Here is a 23,453-nt window from a genome sequence, read left to right as displayed (position 1 = left end):
TTTCCCTCTACCCATGCTCCCCCATCACCCTTCGTGCTCTCCCCCCATTCCTGCTCCTGCTCTCTGACACACCATGTTGTCTCACTTGCACTCTCAAATAAAATCTTTAAAAAAATAAAAAGGCCTAGACATGGTTGACGTAATATTATATCTATTATCAAATTTATTCTAAAGTATTTGTATTTAATAAATGTAGCACATTATGATGTAATAATAATACCACTGCTACTATCATTACATACCACATTATCACTACTACTATCATTACTGTCACTACTACTACTACTACTACTACTGGTGGGTAATGCTTATCAATTGTTATGTGCTAAGCACTGTTTTTAACATTTTACATCTAATTACTCACAATTATAGGAAACTACTCTGTTATCCTCAATTGATGTAGAAAAATTATGTACTTCATCTCTATGAAGCTCAGTATTCTCATCTATTACAATAGTTGAACTGGATAATAACTTAAATTCCTTTCTAGTTCCCTAAATATCTCATATCCACTATAACTAACTTTTTATTACAAAAGGGGAACTTTTTATCTGAAGTCATATGATAGAAAAGAAAGAGGGGGAGGAATTGATCTTATGCTTAGAAGTAACAACAGTCCAAGTATATCAAAAGAATAGTAACTATATATTTGTATAAAACTACATGTGTAAATATTGTATTATTTAATGCTATCATTAAATGCATGTAGTTAGTGAAAGTAGAAAATAATTTTCTACCACTTCTACCATTGCCATACAATTGGATGTTTATTATAAAGCATATGCACTGGAAAGGTGAAAGCAAAAAGAAGTAAATTGTATGTATAATTCTGGTTATAATAAAACTATTATTTTATATATAATATTATATATTATTATCTTTTTTTCCAATTAAAATGTAATGAGATATAGTCCCAGAAAATGCTCAGTACATATTAGGTCCAAAATACATGAAAGTTATTATTATTTATTTATATATTTAAAAATGTAATATGCTAATGCTGTGGGATTGTTGAACACGATGGTCAAGAGAGAATTCTTGAGACATTTTATAGTGCAACTTAATAAGTTTATTGAAGTAGCACGAGGACAGGACCCACGGGCAGAAAGAGCTGTACTTTTTGCTATATGAAGCTGGTGGTTATAAGCTTAGTACTCAAAGGGGAGGAGATGTGCAAGGATTATTATAGCATAAATGTCTTCTTCAAATAGCTTCACATAAAACTGCTTTCACAAGATTTCTCAGATGCTAATCATTCAGTTCATATTAGCTATGAGTGGGTTTACCCACAGTCATGAGACCCTTTAAAAGTGTAGCAGTCAGCACATATGTGATCACTATCAAAACAACGCAGTCTATAGGTCAGTCTTCTGAGCTAAAGGTGAACATTTTTTCTGCTTCTATCTCTCCTCACTGTGCCATTGTAATATACATAATCATAAATTTCAAGAAAAACTATATTATAGAATACTTTTGAGCCAATAATTTTACTGGAAGCAAAATTGTGTATTATCAAGGACATTAAGTTATAAATTATTTTTAATAAATTAAGATTTCTGATTTAAGTAATTTGTTAAATGCTTTATATTAATGATGATAAATAAGTATAATTAAAATAGAAAAACAGCTTTATGTTGAACCTCATTTAATAATCTTTTACCCAAACCAACAGAAACCAGGGGTGCCTGGGTGGCTTGTCAGTTAAGCATCAGATTCCTGGTTTTGGCTCAGGTCATGATCTCCTGAGTTGTATGATAGATCCCACACTCAGTGGGGAGTCTGCTTGAAGATTCTCTCCCTCTGCCCTTCCTCACTCTCAAAATAAATAAATCTTTTAAAAAAATAACAGAAACCATACATTCTCAGTGTCTTTGTTTCAAGTTTTCCAATTTTGTTATTACCTCAAAGCTCTGAATTTTTGTTTCACATGAATGTAAATTTACATGGGTGTCTAATTCTTTTCAAGTTGCTGAAGGTTACTTATTTATTTATTTATTTAGATTTTATTTATTTATTTGAGAGAGAGAGAGAGAGAGAGAGAGAGAGAGGCAGAGACACAGGCAGAGGGAGAAGCAGGTTCCATTCCATGCAGGAAGCCTGATATGGAACTCCATCCTGGGTCTCCAGGACCACATCCTGGGCTGAAGGTGGTGCTAAACTGCTGAGCAACTGGGGCTGCCCAGCTGTAGGTTATTTATGTGAAAGACATTGAACTGTGAAATAAATACAAGTGAAACAAATTAGCATCATAATTAGTTTAAAATATATTTTAATTATATGTGAACACTTTAAACATTTTTTAAATGCCAAAATTTTAAAGTTTGCATATTTCTTGAATGTTTTTCTACTTTCACAATAAAAAATATCTTCAATTTTTAAAAACTGATTCAGGGGGACCTGGGTGGTTCAGTGGTTAAGCATCTGCCTTTGGTCAGGTCATGATCCCAGGGTCCTGGGATCAAGTCCCACATCAAGCTCCCACTGGGGAGCCTGCTTCTTCCTCTGCCTGTGTCTCTGTCTCTGTGTTTCTCATAAATAAATAAATAAAATCTTTAAAAAAGTAAAATTAAAAAGAATGATTCAGAAAGACTGTAAAGATTGGTAGGCTTAAAACCCTTCTATGAGCCAATATATTGAAGGAACCCAATAATTCTATCTAAGAAATTATCAAACATTTAATGCTATCACTAAGTGCATGTAGTTAGTGAAGGTACAAAATAATTTTCTACCACGACTACCATTGCCATACAAATGCATGTTTATTATAAAGCGTATGAACTGGAAAGGTGAAAGCAAAAAGAAGTAAATTGTATGATTTAACACTCTGGTTGAACCTAATGAGATCTGGAACCAAAATAAACTAATGATATGCATTTATGTCTCTCTCAGTATCTATTTATGGTTTATAATCCACCAAAATAGGCAACATTATTTTATTGACTAAAGTTTTGCCAACTAATTACCTTTTCACGTTTCAGCTACCATGCAAAAACGTCTGAAGAAGGAGAAAAAAGCCAAGAGAAAACTGCAGGAAGCCTTGGAATATGAATCAAAGCGCCGGGAACAAGTGGAACAAGCATTTAAGCAAGCCACTACTAGTGACAGTGGCCTGAGAATCTTGAAAGGTAGTATTTGTTTTTTTTGTTTGTATGTTTTGTTTTTTTTAATAAATTAATTTTTTATTGGTGTTCAATTTACCAACATACAAACACCCAGTGCTCATCCCGTCAAGTGTCCCCCTCAGTGCCCGTCACCCACTCACCCCCACCTCCCGCCCTCTGCCCCTTCCACCAGTCCTAGTTCGTTTCCCAGAGTTAGGAGTCTTTATGTTCTGTCTCCCTTTCTGATATTTCCCACACATTTCTCCTCCCTTCCCTTATATTCGCTTTCACTATTATTTATAGTCCCCAAATGAATGAGAACATATCATGTTTGTCCTTCTCCGATTGACTCATTTCACTCAGCATAATACCCTCCAGTTCCATCCACCTTGAAACAAATGGTGGGTATCTGTCATTTCTATTTCTAATGGCTGAGTAATAGTCCATTGTATACATAAACTACATATTCTTGACCCATTCATCTTTCGATGGACACCGAGGCTCCTTCCACAGTTTGGCTATTGTGGACATTGCTGCTAGAAACATTGGGGTGCAAGTGTCCCAGCGTTTCATTGCATCTGAATCTTTTGGGTAAATCCCCAACAGTGCAATTCCTGGGGCGTAGGGTAGGTCTATTTTTAACTCTTTGAGGAACCTCCACACAGTTTTCCAGAGTGGCTGCACCAGCTCACATTCCCACCAACAGTACAAGAGGGTTCCCTTTTCTCCACATCCTCTCCAACATTTGTGGTTTCCTGCCTTGTTAATTTTCCCCATTCTCACTAGTGTGAGGTGGTACCTCATTGTGGTTTTGATTTGTATTTCCCTGATGGTAAGTGATGCAGAGCATTTTCTCATGTGCATGTTGGCCATGTCTATGTCTTCCTCTGTGAGATTTCTCTTCAGGTCTTTTGCCAATTTCATGATTGGATTGTTTGTTTCTTTGGTGTTGAGTTTAATAAGTTCTTTATAGATCTTGGAAACTAGCCCTTTATCTGATAGGTCATTTGCAAATATCTTCTCCCATTCTGTAGGTTGTCTTTGAGTTTTGTTGACTGTATCCTTTGCTGTGCAAAAGCTTCTTATCTTGATGAAGTCCCAATAGTTGATTTTTGCTTTTGTTTCTTTTGCCTTCGTGGATGTATCTTGCAAGAGGTTATTGTGGCCGAGTTCAAAAAGGGTGTTGCCTGTGTTCTCCTCTAGGATTTGGATGGAATCTTGTCTCACATTTAGATCTTTCATCCCTTTGGAGTTTATCTTTGTGTATGGTGAAAGAGAGTGGTCTAGTTTCATTCTTCTGCATGTGGATGTCCAATTTTCCCAGCACCATTTATTGAAGAGACTGTCTTTCTTCCAATGGATAGTCTTTACTGCTTTATCAAATATCAGTTGACCATAAAGTTCAGGGTCCACTTCTGGGTTCTCTATTCTGTTCCACTGATCTATGTGTCTGTTTTTGTGCCAGTACCACACTGTCTTGATGACCACATCTTTGTAGTACATCCTGAAATCTGGCATTGTGATGCCCCCAGATATGGTTTTTTTTTTTAATTCCCCCTGGCTATTCGGGGTCTTTCTGATTCCACACAAATCTTAAAATAATTAGTTCTAACTCTCTGAAGAAAGTCCATGGTATTTTGATAGGGATTGCATTAAACGTGTAAATTGCCCTGGGTAACATTGACATTTCCACAATATTAATTCTGCCAATCCATGAGCATGGAATATTTTTCCATCTCTTTGTGTCTTCCTCAATTTCTTTCAGAAGTGTTCTATAGTTTTTATATAGTTTTATAGATCCTTTTATAGTTGTATAGATGTTTATAGTTTTATAGATCCTTTACCTCTTTGGTTAGGTTTATTCCTAGGTATCTTCTGCTTTTGGGTGCAATTGTAAATAGGATTGACTCCTTAATTTCTCTTTCTTCAGTCTCATTGTTAGTGTATAGAAATGCCATTGATTTCTGGGCATTGATTTTGTATCCTGCCACGCTACCAAATGGCTGTATGAGTTCTAGCAATCTTGGGGTGGAGGCTTTTGGGTTTTCTATGTAGAGAATCATGTCATCGGTGAAGAGGGAGAGTTTGATTTCTTCTTTGCCAATGTGAATGCCTTTAATGTCTTTTTGTTGTCTGATTGCTGAGGCTAGGACTTCCAATACTATGTTGAATACAAGTGCTAAGAGTGGACATCCCTGTCTTGTTCCTGATCCTAGGGGAAAGGCTCCCAGTGCTTCCCCAATGAGAATGATATTTGCTGTGGGCTTTTCGTAGATGGCTTTTAAGATGTTGAGGAAAGTTCCCTCTATCCCTACACTCTGAAGAGTTTTGATCAGGAATGGATGCTGTATTTTGTCAAATGCTTTCTCTGCATCTAATGAGAGGATCATATGGTTCTTGGTTTTTCTCTTGCTGATATGATGAATCACATTGATTGTTTTACGAATGTTGAACCAGTCTTGTGTCCCGGGGATAAATCCTCTTGGTCATGGTGAAAATTTTCTTAATGTGCTCTGGATCCTATCGGCTAGTATCTTGTTGAGAATTTTTGCATCCATGTTCATCAGGGATATTGGTCTGTAATTCTCCTTTTTGGTGGGGTCTTTGTCTGGTTTTGGAATTAAGGTGATGCTGGCCTCATAGAACGAATTTGGAAGCACTCCATCTCTTTGTATCTTTCCAAACAGCTTTAGTAGAATAGGTATGATTCCTTCTTTAAACATTTGATAGAATTCCCCTGGGAAGCCATCTGGCCCTGGACTCTTGTGGCTTGGGAGGTTTTTGATGACTGCTTCAATTTCCTCCCTGGTTAATGGCCTGTTCAAGTTTTCTATTTCTTCCTGTTCAGTTTTGGTAGTTTGTGGCTTTCCAGGAATGCGTCCATTTCTTCTAGATTGCCTAATTTATTGGCGTATAGCTGTTCATAATATGTGTTTAAAATATTTTGTATTTCCTTGGTGTTGGTAGTGATCTCTCCTTTCTCATTCATGATTTTATTATTTTGACTCTTCTCTCTTCTTTTTAATAATACTGGCTAATGGTTTATCTATCTTATTAATTCTTTCAAAGAACCAACTCCTGGTTTTGTTGATCTGTTCCACAGTTCTTCTGGTCATGATTTCGTTGAGTTCTGCTCGAATCTTTATTAACTCACTTCTTCTCCTGGGTGTAGGATCTATTTGCTGTTTTTTCTCTAGCTCCTTTATGCGTAAGGTTAGCTTTTGTATTTGAGTTCTTTCCAGTTTTTGAATGGATGCTTGTATTGCGATGTATTTCCCCCTTAGGACTGCTTTTGCTGCATCCCAAAGATTTTGAACGGTTGTATCTTCATTCTCATTAGTTTCCATGAATCTTTTTAATTCTTCCTTAATTTCCTGGTTGACCCTTTCATCTTTTAGCAGGATGGTCCTTAACCTCAACGTGTTTGAAATCCTTTCAAACTTCTTGTTGTGATTTAGTTCTAATTTCAAGGCATTATGGTCTGAGAATATGCAGGGGACAATCCCAATCTTTTGGTATCGGTTCAGACCCTATTTGTGACCCAGTGTGTGGTCTATTCTGGAGAAAGTTCCATGTGCACTTGAGAAGAATGTGTATTCAGTTTGGATGTAAAGTTCTGTGGATATCTGTGAAATCCCTCTGGTCCAGAGTATCACTTAAAGCTCTCGTTTCTTTGGAGATGTTGTGCTTAGAAGACCTATTGAGGGTAGAAAGAGCTAGATTGAAGTCACCAAGTATCAGTGTATTATTATCTAAGTATTTCTTCACTTTGGTTATTAATTGGTTTAAATATTTGGCAGCTCCCACATTCGGGGCATATATATTGAGGATTGTTAAGTCCTCTTGTTGGATAGATCCTTTAAGTATGAGATAGTGTCCCTCTTCATCTCTCACTACACTCTTCGGGGTAAATTTTAGTTTATCTGATAGAAGGATGGCTACCCCTGCTTTCTTTTGAGAACCATTTGAATGGTAAATTGTTATCCAACCTTTTATTTTCAGACTGTAGGTGTCCTTCTGTCTAAAATTAGTCTCTTGTAGACAGCAAATAGATGGGTCCTGCTTTTTTATCCAGTCTGAAACCCTGCGCCTTTTGATGGGGTCATTAAGCCCATTCACGTTCAGAGTTACTATTGACAGATATGAGTTTAGTGTCATCATGATATCTATTCAGTCCTTGTTTTTGTGGATAGTTCCACTGAACTTCTTCTTAAAGGGGAATTTTAAGAGTCCCCCTTAAAATTTCTTGCAGAGCTGGTTTGGAGGTCACATATTCTTTCAATTCCTGCCTGTCTTGGAAGCTCTTTATCTCTCCTTCCATTTTGAATGAGGGCCTTGCTGGATAAAGTATTCTTGGTTGCATGTTCTTCTCATTTAGGACCCTGAATATATCCTGCCAGCCCTTTCTCGCCTTCCAGGTCTCTGTGGAGTGGTCTGCTGTTACCCTAATATTCCTCCCCATAAAAGTCAGGGATTTCTTGTCTCTTGCTGCTTTAAGGATCTTCTCTTTATCTTTGGAATTTGCAAGCTTCACTATTAATTGTCGAGGTGTTGAACGGTTTTTATTGATTTTAGGGGGGGATCTCTCTATTTCCTGGATCTGAATGCCTGTTTCCCTTCCCAGATTAAGAAAGTTTTCATCTATGATTTGTTCAAATACATATTCTGGCCCTCTGGCCCTTTCGGTGCCCTCTGGAACCTCAATTAAACGTAGGTTTTTCTTCCTCAGGCTGTCGTTTATTTCCCTTTATCTGTCTTCATGGTCTTTTAATTGTCTGTCTTTTTTTTCTCATTTTCCCTCTTTGCCATCCACTTGTCTTCTATGTCACTCACTCCTTCTTCCACCTCGTTATCCCTCGTCATTGGGACTTCTAGTTTGGATTGCATCTCATTCAATTGATTTTTAATTTCTGGCTGATTGGATCTAAATTCTGCAGTCATGAAGTCTCTTGAGTCCTTTATGGTTTTTTCTAGAGTCACCAGTAGCTGTATAATAGTGCTTCTGAATTGGCTTTCTGACATTGAATTGTAATCCAGATTTTGTAACTCTGTGGGAGAGAGGACTGTTTCTGATTCTTTCTTTTGAGGTGAGGTTTTCCTTCTAGTCATTTTGCTTAGTGCAGAGTGGCCAAAAACAAGTTGTATTGGGAAAAGGAGAAAAAGTGAGAGAGAGAAGGAAATAAAAGAGAAAAAGAAAAAAGGAAGAAAAACAGGAAAAAAGAGAAGAAAAAGAGAAAGAAAAAGAAAGATGAAAAAAAGGGGGGGGGAAGCAATCAGAAAAAAAAAAAAACACACGGGGGAGTATCTTCTGCTTCTGTGTACTTTAAGTCCCTTGACTTCCCCTGGAACTTGTCCGTCTAGCTGGTCTTCTGGGGGAGGGGCCTGTTGTGCTGATTTTCAGGTGTTAGCACTTCGGGGAGCTGCTCTGCCCCCTGTCTGGTGCAGGTCTCAGTGGGGTTTGTTTACCCCGTGAGGCCCCTGGAGGAACAACCCCAGTGGCGGCGGCAGCTCTGGAAACCTGGTTTCAGCCCCTGCAGTAACTGCGGAGCTCTCCGTCCAAAGGGGCCTGGATGCTCCGGGGCGGGGCCGCTGATCTGCTCAGCTTGGGGTCGCCTGGTGGCAGGAGCGTCCTTGCTGTCCTGGGCCCTCCTGGCCTCTGCCTGTCCCGGGGGGAGGCCAGATCCTGGGCTGTGTCCCGGCGCCATGTGCTCCTGGTCTGCGCTGTTGGATTCGCTCCCGGCCTCGCAGACCCCACCGCGGAGCCGCCGCCCGAGCCCCTCCGAGTCCTGCCGTGCGCGCTGCAGCCCTTTAGGGAGCTCGGTGCACTCTCCTGGGACCGCAGGTGTCTGCTAGTGTCCCAGGGAGCCCGAGGGCATCCCCGCCCTCCTGGGGTCCTGCTCTAACTCCCTGCGGGTGCCTTTCACCCGGGAAGGTCGGTGCAGCTCCTGCTTCTCCGGGACGGGGCTCTCCTGTCCTGGGGTCACTCGCCCCGGCCTTAGCCCGGCTCCTCGCGGGGCTCCTCCCCCTTGGATGCCTTTTGTTTCTTTATTTCTTACCCCCTCCCCGCCCCGTCGTCCTACCTTGATAGAAGCGCGAACTCTTGTCACTGTAGCATTCCAGCTGTTCTTTTTTAAAATCTCAGTCCGAATTCGTAGATTTTCAGGATGATTTGAAGGTTATCTATGTAGTTTGGTGGGGACAGGTGATTTGGAGACCCTACTCTTCCTCTATCTTGCCCCTCTTGAAAGGTAGTATTTGATTTGACTTTAACTCTCAAGGTACAGAAAGAAAAAAAAAAAACAACCTGATTTATTTTTTTATAATATATATATATATTTTTAATTTTTATTTATTTATGATAGTCACACAGAGAGAGAGAGAGAGAGAGGCAGAGACACAGGCAGAGGGAGAAGCAGGCTCCATGCACCGGGAGCCCGACGTGGGATTCGATCCCCGGTCTCCAGGATCGCGCCCTGGGCCAAAGGCAGGCGCCAAACCGCTGCCCTACCCAGGGATCCCAAAAACAACCTGATTTAAAAAGAGAGAGGAAGAGAGAAAGAAAGACAGAAAGAAGAAAGAAAGAGAGAGGGAAAGGAGGGAAGGAAGGAAAACCTAGAAAAAAAAAGAAGGAAGGGAGGGTGAAAAGGAAGGAGAAAAGGAAGAAAGGGAAAGAGGAAGGCAGGGAGGAAGGGAGGAAAGAAGGAAAAGAAGGAAGGAAGGAAAGAAGGAAGGAAGAGGCTTTGTTCAACAATAATTTAAAAATCAATTTGAGGCCAGGCTCTTTAGGTTATGAATTAAATGTGTCAAAATAATCCCTATTCTGGGAGATACAAATATCCTAGGAATAACATGAAACCCTGCTGACTTTTGCAATAGAAACAGTAATGCTGATAACCTTCTTGTTTTTAAAATGTAAGTATTTTATGTCCACTCATTTTAAAATATGCTGATAATTGGTCTACTCTTTTTAAATAAGTTATAGGATGCTGATTTATTTAATGTAGATTGTATCAGTGTTGGGGGTTTAAGGAGGGCCTGGATGAAAAAAAATGTTCTAAGTACATTCCTAGGGACGTCTGGGTGGCTCAGCAGTTGAGCATCTGCCTTTGGCTTAGGGCATGATCCCGGAGTTCCAGGATCAAGTCCCATATTGGGCTTCCTGCATGGAGCCTGCTTCTTCCTCTGCCTGTGTCTCTGCCTCTTTCTCTCTGTGTCTCTCATGAATAAATAAATAAAATATTTTTTAAAAAATTTAAGTACATTCCTGGAGATTCTGTTAGAAGAAATGCTTCTGTCATGAATTTTCTTAATTCCAATATTTTTCTGATTACACTGTCAATTATGAAACTCCACAACATCATCTCATCTCATAGAATATTCAGGTTCTTCTTTCATTGCACACTAACAGCTTGTGTTTTTAACTGACATGTTAAATATACATATGTATATTAACTGCTATGTGTGTGTAGCAAATATAAACTGAAGAATTTTACACAAACATGCACACATACCCCATATACATGCATGACACACACATAAGACTAAAAGGGTGCTTCAGTGTCCTATACTAAGAATGAGTAAGGGATTTTTTTTATAAATGTGAATCATATTCTTTCTTTCCAAAAGTTCAATTTCCTTTTCACTGTGACTGTCTTGGATCATTGTGTTCACAATCAATAGAAATAGTGTTAGATTATTACCTCATCTTAACCATGCCTCGTTGAAACACAGAAAAGAAGGAGTAATTATACATTAATATCTTACAAAATGGGACATCTCAGTGGGAGCCAGCATCCTTGCTTATCAAAGGTTTTAAAAATAACATTACTTGAGTAGCATGGGACATATGTTCTGTGCACTCATTATTATCATTCGAGGCCCTTGTCATTCTGAGGTGGCTTGAATTTTTTTACATATTTAAAATTCACCCATCCAGGTCTAGCTTTTCTATTATAGAGGAAAAACAGCTGTTTCTACAGCATGGTGGGTATCTTGTATTCAAATCATTTTATTCTCATATTAATCTTTGATGGCATTGGATGATATATTGGCATCTGTTGCCACATTACCCAAGGGTGCCCAAGCAAATGTGTATATATAGAAATGCTCATATAAAGCTGTGCTTCATGGATATGGATAGCTTTTAGATAATCACATCTCTTATTTAAAATTGAAAATAAAAACCTAACTTCTTATTTCTTTTTCTCATTTTTTTTCAGAAACAGTTCATGTATCTCTCTCTGCCTTTATAGCCAGTACTACATAAAGACCACAAACCACAACTGTGTTCTGATGTTCAGTATGCTTAGCATAGAGATATTCTCATCATCTATCATATTTTACAATTAAAAATATACCATAAGAATAGGGAACTTCCATTTATGTAATTGCATCAGTCTTTTTTCTTATTCTATAGTCAGGTCGTGTTACCTGATAGTATGAAGTAATTTTTATGGATAGATTATTTTCCTGAGAATTATCTCTAGAGAATGAAATAAAGAAGTATTTACTATATACTTGAAAATATATGTGAAATTGTAGAATTCAGCCATAGTTTATAATTCTCCCTCTTACCATTAAAAACAGACATACAAAAACAAAACCAAAAATGCCATCCAGAGTCTTGTGTTATCGATAGGACCAAATTACTGGTTTCACTTTAAATAGAATCAGAAAAAACAGAATTGTACCTTAATCTTGAATGTCCCTTCTTTCAGATACTGGAAATCCAGATGTTGAAATAGAAAACAATGGGACTCCTCATGATAGTACTGCTGTGCAAGGTACAGTAAACAGCATACTTCTCTCTATAACTGTGTGATATGGGGTGGGTATGTGCTCCTATATTGGTATTCTTTGTATGAATAAAATAAATAAGTTTAATTCTTCTTACTTTATGTCAGAGGCAGAAATCTTCAGTGATACATATATACATATAAAAAATATATATACATACATATATATGGACTAATAATTTTACATATACAATGTGGGCAAATTTCTTATATGTTTAGCTGTTACAAGTATGTATATTTATGTTTTAGGCATATTCTAAAAATGCTTAGCTGTGAATATAATTTACCTTTATGAGGTGTACAAAAATATACTTCAAAGAAATCTCACTACTGTTTGTAAAACTCACAGGTAAAATAATCATAACCTATCACTATGTTTAAAGCGTTCAAGGCAACACTTTTTATCAACCTTTAAATTCCAGTGCTAAATATAGATAACTTTAGAAACAATCTAAATATGGAAATAAAACCACGACTTTTAATTCATGATTTTCAAGATTCCCATAAATGCCTAGATCCTTTAAAGTATATAAAAATATTTAGTAGTAAGAAAATCGGTGAAAAAATTCAGTATAGAATTTCATTGGAGTGCAAAACAACCTGAAAATAGAAATTGAATTTAACCACTGGAGTTTTTCTAGTCTGATTCTAATGCAGTTTTCTAGCCCTCTGTATGCAGATTACTTTTGTTTTCATGTTTAATATGAAAAGATGTCTCACGCTAATAAAAAAGAAAAGACATCTCCATGAAAAAGTGATTTCCTAACTTCAGAAAGCAAGACAACAACCATGGATATGTTGTTGATAGAGGATTAACTAATCAATGCCTTTTCGTTATGTGATGTCTGGATCTACATGAAGGCAACAGAACTGGATGTGAAAAAAAGATCCATTCGTGTTCATTTGAGGGTCTCCATTTATGTGGCAGCTTTAGAATATTTAGAAACCCTGTTTCATGTAGATTTGCCCATCATTTTTACAGAACAAAGAATGTCAGAGCTCATGGATCTTCTGTTAATACCTGTCTCTGCTGAAGTTGAGTAGACCTAATTAATGCATTAATTTTGCTACGTGTGAAAATCATGTACGTTTATTTCATTCAGTGAAGATTTTGCTATTTCTTATTCTTCTTTTGCTTGCCTGCTTTCTTCCCTCAATTTAAAAGGTGTGTCTATGTGACCAAAACCAATATGGATGAGACGCTGTATTTATCCAATTAATTCACACCACAGTTAAATTTATGAGGAAAGCCCCACTAGTTGTGGGCTACCACTAGTTGAGTTTGCTACCACATATCAGGCCAAGGTAGAACCCTAAGCCTGAAGTGTTTAATGCCTTCTTAATTTGTGGCACACAAATATAATCCCAGTCTTTCATGGAATATTGAGCTCGATTGTGCCTCTCCTTTGATAGGATGTAAGGTCAGCTTTGGAACTGAGGATGTTAAAGCAAACATACCATCAGTGGTTTATATATTTCTTATCCTTTAATCCTATATTTCAATTCATTGCTGTTTGTTTAATGTATATTATTCCTTTAATTTGCAGCAGTAACATCTTTCCCAACTCTGAAATAAATACAAGCTTTTTTTTTTTTTTTTTTTTTTTTACTGTTCTAAAGTTATTTCATTTCCATGCAACAAAAAACACATACCTTATTCATGGGAAGTTAGTTAGATGATATAAATTAAAAGTCTTCCATTTGATTTAAATTTTCTTATTTTAAACAAGTCTGTAAAGAATGGCTTTTGAATATTAATTTGTGGCTAGGGGTAGGGAACATTTAATATTTATTTTCATTGAGCATACTTTTAGTAAGTTCTATTCTTGCTGGCTAAACATGAGAGAATAGTACACCTTTAAAAGGATTAATGGGATTTATTTTAAAGCAAGGAAATCAACTTTTATTATTTTTTGAAATTATAAATCAAATTGTCTAATATATGTCTAATATATGTCATTAATAGTGTCAATATATGGTAAAAGTATGGCATATTAATGATTACTTGTTGAATGTCTGCATTTTAGTTTATGTTAAATAATCTTGATAAATGTAATGAAAATGGAAAAGTACACATTCTCATCTCTCATAGCATAGTATTAAAGCACTACAAATAATAAAGTTCCCATCATCAGTTTATGGAAAACTAGAGTGAATTATTTGTGTTAATATGACAGTAAAATCATAGTTTAATATCTAAAGTAAGTTTATTTTTTGAGCAAAAAAGAAAAAAAGATTTATTAGACAGTGAAATAGGTGCCTGAAAATATTATCAGAACTATCTTGAGTATAGGTCACAAAATCAATCAGTTCAAGTAACTACCTGAAAAGTCCCAATAATATTACTTATTATTTAATAGGCTCGGAATTGATAAAATACTTTTATATGCATATACGAACTTCAGAAAATGTATAATGCCAGAAAACATAAAATGAAACATTAGCCAATATTTTTTCATTCTTCCTAATGGATTTGCTCTTGTGTATTATAATTTTTATCTTTCAGGACATTTTTTTGATACTGATTTCATCTTTTCATTTCCCTCAATTACCCATTTTTTATTTGGGAAAAAATAATCATTTGCTAGCATTGTTTATGAGGATGAATTCATGCATGCCAATCTAATGCCATTTCCAAAACTCATCTTTTCATAGCAAACAATTCCAGCACCAGTGAATTCTTCTTTTTCTGTTGTCAATAGCTCTGCTGGAGAGAAATCTATCAATCTCCCAGTGCTCTCTCTTTTGAAATTAAATTAGTTCCAATGGGATATCTCCTTAAGAGAGTTCAAAGAGGACTAGGAAGGATGTTGCTTGGCCAGCTTTAAAAGTAATAAAGTCACATACAGTTTTATGATAATTATCACTTGGACTTTATTTTTTTTATTATTTTTTTTTCACTTGGACTTTAGTACAAAGATTCTTTGCACTAAGATTCTTTTTTTTAATTTTTTAAGATTATATTTATTTATTCATGAGAGACACACAGAGAGAGAAAGAGAGGCAGAGACACAGGCAGAGGGAGAAGCAGGCCCCATGCAGGGAGCCTGACACAGGACTCGATCTTGGGTCTCCAGGATCAGGCCCTAGGCCGAAGGCAGTGCTAAATCGCTGAGCCACCCAGGCTGCCCTGTACTAAGATTCTTATATATATTCTAAACCTCTTTAGCTTAGTTATTTCATGTCCTTTATGCTTTGAATGTTGTTTGATAGACAAGGTATGCATAAATCACCTTCTGTATCCCTTATCTTAGAAGGCTATTATAGCAGCTCCCTCTGAATATTTTAAAGTGATCAAACAATGAATACATACTCTGATGGCTCTGTCCACTATTGCTGGAGGTGAAGGATTCGGTGAAGCATATACACTAACATTCTCCCACCCAGATTCACAGAACTCAGTTGAGGGCCTGCAAGACAGCACATTAGCCATCTTATCAACCAATCTCTGTTTCACGTAAAATAAACATACTGGGTGTCATTAAGTGCACCTTCAGATCAATGGTTCTTGCAAATGACTTTCAAGTACCATTTGCGTAGTGCATTTTTGCTGATAAAAGCAAATTGAATTAGCACAACTACAAGTGCACTGATAAAAACTAAAACTGAACTGAACGGCAGTACCATCAGCTAACAAAGTAATATTTTCTCTTTACCATGTTCTGCCATTTAGTTATTATTCTATTGGAAATCTAATTATAACCCTTTTACTCCCTAGTCAAACTTCACAGTTTTTGCAAGCTTAGCACTGACAAGTGATTTCATTATATTTGATTGCCTGTGCCCAGATTGACTTAACTTCATGTAGAGACCTCTCAGTTTCTCAGATTCCCTATTTGCACGTTATAGCAACATCCTTTAATTAATCGGCATTAACAGCAGTAACATTAACTGCTGAACAGAAAATAACATCATTTTATGATCACAGGGAGAATTCTTTTGCGTGTTTATACCTGAGTTAACTTTTATATGTCTATATTTCATTGTTTAGGGCTACTGGTATAGTTGACAGTGCATGTTTCTTAAATTTTTGAGAATTGACATCATCATCTTACTAATAACAGATAAAATGAACCTAGGATATGAAGCTCTTAAGTTCTAGAAAACATACAACAGCCTTCATGAACTGACTTTCTAGATAAAAAAAAAAGTTCAAGGGAGATAGCATCATAAAGTGCAAGGTCTAAGTGACACAATGCTCCTGTTCCTGACATTGTATTTGTTCGGGGAAAACAAAACAAAACAAAACTTAAAAAGCAAACAAACTAGGAACTGCTTTTGCAAGGGTAATGTCCATCTGTATGACCAATTTTTACATTTGTGGGGGAGTTTTGTTTGTTTTTGTTTTTGTCTTGCCTACGTGTTTGACCATGACACAAAATGATTCACCACTGGAAGGTATTTTTCCATAAATATGGTGGAATCAAATAATTTTCCTTCCTTTTGCTACTAACACAACAGAAGTAGATATTAAATCTCATCTGCATGCTAAATGTAAACCAAAATTTGGTGCAAAAGATAAACCTATTAAATGTTTCCCTGCTGACCCATTTTTGCTAAAAAAAATTTGAAAGCTTATTCAGAGAATATGGACTAATCATTCTAAAATACAAAAAGCATGATCTCATCAATGCAGCACTTGGTGAAGATGCCACTGAAGAATTTTTTTTTGAAAAATTAACAGATTTTACTATATAATTTTTTTAAACAGAAAAGCCTTCTATATGGTGAAACACAGAGTCAGAGTTAAAAGAAAGCAAAGAGTAGTAGGGAATGGTTGCAGCATATTCAACCAAGAACTATTGCACCAAACATATGAAGAATTTCTACAGATATGTAACAAAAACACAAAGATGCCATAGACTCCAGGTCAATGGGATGGCCAGGTAATTTCTAGAAGAAAATGACTATAGTGGTGGCCTTGGAGGTGAGTTGGTTAGATCTCCCTTCAAGAGAACTTTCGATTAGTAGAGAAAAAGCTGATTGACAGCCTTAAGCTAGAGGATCTTTGGATCCACCGTGGTGGACATGCTGGGCCATGCTTCCTGTAGGCTGTTCCCAGCCAGTGACAGAGCATGGTGGGATCCTGGAACAAGGCCACCTTGGAAACTCGCCACTAGTCTGCTTGAGCCACTGATGAATTAAAAGCAAGGTGACTAAAGTGCCATTTGGCTCTAAAAGCAACAGACACAGTTTAACACTTCTATGCTAAAAAAACCCCACAATTATTATATATTACAACATGATTTAACATACATGTCTGTAATATAGAAAATCTAATATATATTTATACTATGAAATATATTTGAATATGTATATTCTCATCTACTCTCTCCAAATCAATTTGAGCAATGTCTACCCTTCCTTGATTTTTGAAACTTCCTTATAGTCCATCTTTGCAGCTCACTTGGTAACCCAGGATAACATCCCTCCTATGAGCTTCAGATGGTGTGCCAATATTTATTGGAAACACTTACCCATGGACTAAGGTTGTCATTGCAGAATCTGGTAGGATAGCAATGAAAGTGATGTTAGGAGCAAGTAAAGAGACTGGAAAAACTAAATTGCATATGATTACCAGCCGTGTATATGGCTTGACAAGAAAAACTAAAAGGAGATCAGATAGAATTTCTCTATAGGCTTTTCTACTCATTTCCACCAGATTGCGCTCTACATCTTTCTCTTGGGACTCCACAACTTCCGACTCTATCCTCATCAGTCATTAATTGTCCTCCCCTTTTATGTCTTATACTATGTTGAAAGGTATACGTAGGCACTTTAATATTCCCTTGTAAAGTGGAAATGTTCTTTTGTAAAGTGTATTAGCATGTCAGAGATTAGATTGTGGGAAGTGGGTCTTCTCTCCTCTTAAGTGCAGGAGCCTTTTACTACTCAGAGAAACTTTAGTGCAACTGCCATCATAGAGTGAAAAAAGACTAGGTAGTACACACCCCACAGAGTAGATTTTAGCATCTTTCTCTAAAGCAGCAGTATTATTTTTCCTGTAAGATTCATTAGGTGGCTCAAGTCATTTTATTTTCTCCCCCAGGAAGTATTTCTCTCATTTTCTTCATCCTTCACAGGATTTTTATCTTGATTGATGGTACCTCCCAGACCACATCATACCTTTATCTGTGAAATACCTGTCAGATTGTAGCACACATTATGTTTTTAGTTCTTTCTAAGGAGGATGTAAACAGCTTATATTATTTGAGAATTTACGGCTTGGTTGTCAAGGGGTGGCTTGCACCACCTACCACTACATTGTTAAAAGAATATTTGCAATGACTGAAAGGCTGCCACATGATGCTAACATAAAATCCCATCTACAAATCTAAGACTTACAATTCCAGTTATATCTCACCTACACAATATATGGATTTGGAGTCGTAGTGATAGCAAGACAGTGAGACTTGCAAGCCAAAATAGGTTGCTCTGCTACTCAGCATTTTGGAAGTCTATAGAAATAATTCATCAATCAAATATTTTTCTGACTATTATCTAGGAAGGATTGTTTAGCCTAACTCTGTAACTGCTTAACCAGTTACTTTATGTTCCATTCTCTGTACTTAGACAATATATTTTTAAGTTGAAATTTCTCTCTATCCCTCCCCAAACCCAGATAAGCTTGAGGAAAATGCAAAAGGAAAGCCTTTCTCTGACCCAAAATTCCTGTTTCACATTTGTGTCTTATTTTTTAAAATATTTTATTTATTTATTCATGAGAGAGAGAGAGAGAGAGGGAGAGAGAGAGAGAGGCAGAGACACAGGCAGAGGGAGAAACAGGCTCCACGCAGGGAGCCCGATGTGGGACTCGATCCCCGGTCTCCAGAATCACACCCTGGGCTGAAGGCAGCGCTAAACCGCTGAGCCACCCGGGCTGCCTCACATTTGTGTTTTAAATAAAAACACACGGCATTTTCATAGAAGGTTGTAATAACATGCTATTGTTGTCATACCATTTTTTAAAAATAAGTAGTAGAATAAAATGAAAAAAAAAGCAGAATGATGTTGCAGTCACATAAATGTGTTGTGGTTCTATGCCAATATGCTTATTGGATAATCCTAAAACAGGAATATTGAGAAAAAGAAAGGCAAGATCTAGTGTTTGTATACCCTGGTAAACTCTGTGCCATTCTTTTCTTTTTGGGACTTTAAGGAGGGGGAGGGCTTAATTTAAAAACGTAACTTACTGAGTGACTTAACTGAAACTTCTGAGAATATATTCAGGCATGGCTTCATCCAGGAACTCAAAGAATACATCAATTTAAGATATTCCCTTCCCATTCCATCCAGTGTCCCTACCCATGGAAGACTTTTTTTTATATTTGGCTAAGTTTTTCTGCTCCATTTAACAACATGTGGCAAGCCTAGGCTTATTTTTAGTTATTTCATTAGTAACAATTCCATCAGAAAGAAGATTTTGTCTTTGTGCCACTCTTAATACACATCCTCTACCAGGATTATCCCTGTATGATAGTTAAGAAAGGTATGATTAACCCCCATTTCTTAAGTAGGGAAATATCCTTGGAGAAGTTGATTGGCTTGCTATTGATAGTGGGTTCTAAAACATAGGAATCTTAACCCCCTCACCCATTAACCTCATTGTCAATTCATGTTGATATTATCACTTTCAATCCATCCTGTTATAAACTCTCATAGTCAGCTAGCTAGGATGTTTAACTAGACTGTAATATTATCCTATGCAAAACAATGCATTGGGACCTAGGTGGAAGAAAGATTTTCTAGTTTTAAACAAAAATAGTCTAAAACCAACTCTAATTAAATAATCACCTTTGCCTTAAAACTTTGCAGAGAGTGGGATAGTAGTTATAAAAATTACACAGATAAAGCTCTCTTTCCTATTTAAAACTGTGTAGAGAAGCTGAAATAAAAATAGGAAGAAATATTTCTATTTGTGGCAAAACTCACATCATCTATCAGAACAAACCTTAACAGATCCTCAGTTATATAACTTAAGCCAGAATTCTTTACTGTGGTCCATTAGCATAAAGTGTTATTTGTTTGCTATAAGGAACTTCTTTCTCATTTATAATAACCATATAGCAATCAGTTTTGGAAATTAAAGTAAATGTAAAGAAAATCATTCTTTAAATTTTATACAGACCTTCTTGACATCCCCCCAATCTGTTGACCCCCCCAGGTTTATAATTTACTTGTTTAGTGCATGAAAATTAACCTTAGTAATAATCTGCATACTTAAATTGAAATCTACTTTATATCAATAATGCAAATGATTATTTGGACAACATTTTCACCAATTTCTCTTTTAAGTTTAAAGAAAAAAGCCTGTTTATAAACATGTCTTCACTATTTCCTTATTATAAAGGAATAATAAACATAAATGTTTAAATGCTCTTATTTTTTAAAAAATACAAATGAATATCATGTTGATCTCAACATTGGAGAGTAGCCATTTAAATGAGTGAAGCAAAAAAAAATAAAAAAATAAAAAATAAAATAAAATGTGTGAAGCAAAATCTGCAACTCAAATTTCAAATTTCACAATCTCCTGGTAACTGCATTCCAACTGTCTATGGGAAATGTTGGATGTGGCTATTTTTAATGTTCAAGTAAACATTTAATGTTTTCCCATTACTTCCATTTTTATTTTCCTCCATATTTTGATTGTACATTTTGATTCCTTTGAAATGTAGGATTATGGTGTTTTTCTATTAGTTAAACATACAAAAGGAGTAGTTAAAAGTTATAAAAAGAACTTAATTGTATTTCTAAATATTATATTAAAATATTTACAATATTCATCCTAAATAAAACTCAAATAAATTTGTCCTTTATTTACAAAATATTTTGTGATTTATACACTTATGGAAGATGGGTAATATAACCTTAGATTTTTAGAGGAATGACATAGAAACATAAGCAACTTTTCACCATTTATAAGAAGTAGTTTAAAAATATGGCATTCCATATGTGACACAAGTGCTTAGAATGGCTTAATGTGGCTCCTAACATAGTCAGTGTTCCATAAATACTAGTTTTCATTTATTCTGTCTTTTCCTTTCTTTTCTCTGCAGGAAAGTAGAATTCAAGTACATCTAGAGCTCTTAGTGTGACTCAAATTTGCAAATCTGTGTACTAGACACATGCACTTTCACTGACATTTTATAAGTGGTCTTTGGAAGACACAATGTAGGAAGAGCACTTGTCTAGTAGTCAGAATTTTTCAGTCACTAACTGGCTAACTCAGTTACTAAGCTTGAGAAGTAATTTAACTTCTCTCTGCCTTAATTTTAGTAAAATAGTAATTATAGTATTTGCCTAATTATTCTCTTCAATAAGTTAGATCCATACTTTCTGACAAGTATGACAAATACTGGATTTTATTATTACTGTGCCCAATAAAATACATATGAAGTTAGCATTTGTTTTCATGTGTAGATTTTAGTAGGAATGAAATATTTGGCATGTAATTGACGTATAAAACTTCCTTTAAAACGTATTCTCTTCCGTATACAGTTACGGTAAATATATTTTTTATAATTTATCCTCATATGAGAATAGAAGTGTATCCATTCCACCTTTTTAGGGTGGGTCTTACAAAGACCAGGGATTAAATAATAGTGAAAAAGATAAAGAATTAATTCACAAACAAAATGAGTTAAAAGTGAGCAAGAAAGTTTCATGTTCCATTGTGATACAATTCGCAAAGAAAAGAAAACCTGTACTGATCTTTGTTTTGATTGGAGTATAAATATCAGAAATTTTGGGGAGCTAATAGTCAAGTGATTATGATTTTCAAGAAACTTTGATTTTTTTAGGACTTATAAAATCAATGTAAGACCGTGTTAAACAATGACTCTAAAACAATGCTTTCTCTAGACAAAGAGTAATCAAATGCTATACTATTCTATTATCTGCCCCATTCTTGCATTAGTCTACTTTTCCTATTCTCAAATTAGTAGCTCCATATTTAACTGGACCCCAAATTATTATCACTTATTTGATTTGCGAGTGCAAATCTCCAATGCCACATTCTGAATATGTTTCCACAAACAGGTAGAGCTCATAATTGACTGAATATTTAATTTGGATTGAACCTAAGAGTGAAGTGGAGCAGTAACCAGCACATTGTTTTATCTCTTTCTTATTCAGGCTAGAAAAGCATGGCCTTTCAGATGTGATCTTATTTAGTACCAAATAACATAGCGCCCATTTGAAGATTAGAAACACATCACTAGTTAAGCGATGTAAAGAAAACATAAAACTTACTACTTAGCTGGAGAAATCATTTACAAAATATTGTCATTAGTTCATGAATAAGGCAGATACCCCAAAAGAAAGTTTTGATAGCCCAAAGTATGCCTGTGATGAATCCTATCAGTTCTTAAGGAAATCTCATTGTCTTTTTTATAGTTTTTACTTAAATTCCAGTTAGTTAACATCAGTGTAATATTAGTGTACAACTTAGTGATTCAACAGTTATATACAATACCCAGTGCATATCAACACAGGTGCACTTTTTTTTTTCAATTTTTTATTTAAATTCCAGTTAGTTAACATACAGTGCAATGTTGGTTTCAGGAGTAGAATTCAGTGAATCATCACTTGCATACAACACCCAGGGCTCATCATATCAAGTACACTCCCTAATCCCATTGTTTATATAAGTGATTAAGTGGTGAAGAAACACTTGGAAGAAAACATGAGCTCTGAGTAGGAAAAATAGCTTTTTCAAAACATAAATTAAACCTTCAAAAGCATAATAGACTAATTTCTTTGCAGCTTTTTTATTTTTTATTATTATTTTTTAAATATTTTATTTATTTATTCATGAGAGACACACAGAGACACAGGCAGAAGGAGAAGCAGGCTTCACACAGGGAGCCCGACGTGGGACTCAATCCCAGGTCTCCAGGACCAGGCCCTGGGTTGAAGCCAACGCTAAATCGCTGGGCCACTGGGGCTGCCCTTCTTTGCAGCTTTTTAAAAAGCAAATACAGGCTTCCAATTATGGAATGAACAAGCCACAGGAATAAAAGACAAAGCATAGAGAATAGTCAATGATATTGTAATAGCCCTGTGTGGTGACAGATGGTAGCTACACTTGTGGTGAGCATAAAACAACATATAGAGGTATTGAATCACTATGTTGTACACCTGAAGCTAATGTAACCCCATGTGTCAACTATATTTAATATGTTGGCAAATCGAACTTCAATAAGATAAATAGATATATGGAGATATAGAGATATATAACAAAAAATAAACAGTGAAAAGTTACTTTTAAATTACCATCCTGTCAGGGAAGGAAATCTCATCCAGAGGGGAAACTGCAATCATTAACAAAGATTTTGATTCAGGGAAAATGGTGTGGCCATTTATTCATGTTTTAGATGATGAAGGGGGAAAAACATTTCTTAATGCCTGGCTTGTTAAGCTAGTCATGCATTTCACTGCAGGTTGTAAAAACAGTAGAACATGCACAAGAGGCTCATAAGCATATTTTAGAGTTAGGAAATATCATTTACACTATTTTTATATTGTCAGTATCACCCCTAGATAATAAGAATAA

At 36.0% G+C, this 23,453-nt stretch overlaps 1 protein-coding gene across 2 annotated transcripts in view; it reads left to right on the top strand.

Moving 5' to 3' along the window:
* DACH2 (dachshund family transcription factor 2) overlaps positions 1-23,453 on the top strand; it is a 178,326-nt gene that overhangs the window by 149,720 nt on the left and 5,153 nt on the right. For both annotated transcript variants that reach the window (XM_072816816.1, XM_072816817.1), the window contains exons 6-7: positions 2,979-3,125; positions 11,819-11,884. In XM_072816816.1, the coding sequence (XP_072672917.1) occupies positions 2,979-3,125; positions 11,819-11,884 (213 nt within the window). The remainder of the gene's footprint in view (positions 1-2,978; positions 3,126-11,818; positions 11,885-23,453) is intronic.

Source organism: Canis lupus, chromosome X (genome assembly GCF_048164855.1).
Source record: "Canis lupus baileyi chromosome X, mCanLup2.hap1, whole genome shotgun sequence".
Classification (NCBI taxonomy): domain Eukaryota; kingdom Metazoa; phylum Chordata; class Mammalia; order Carnivora; family Canidae; genus Canis; species Canis lupus.
The sequence above is the reverse complement of the archived record's forward strand: the minus strand, read 5'-3'. Positions and strand labels throughout refer to the sequence as shown.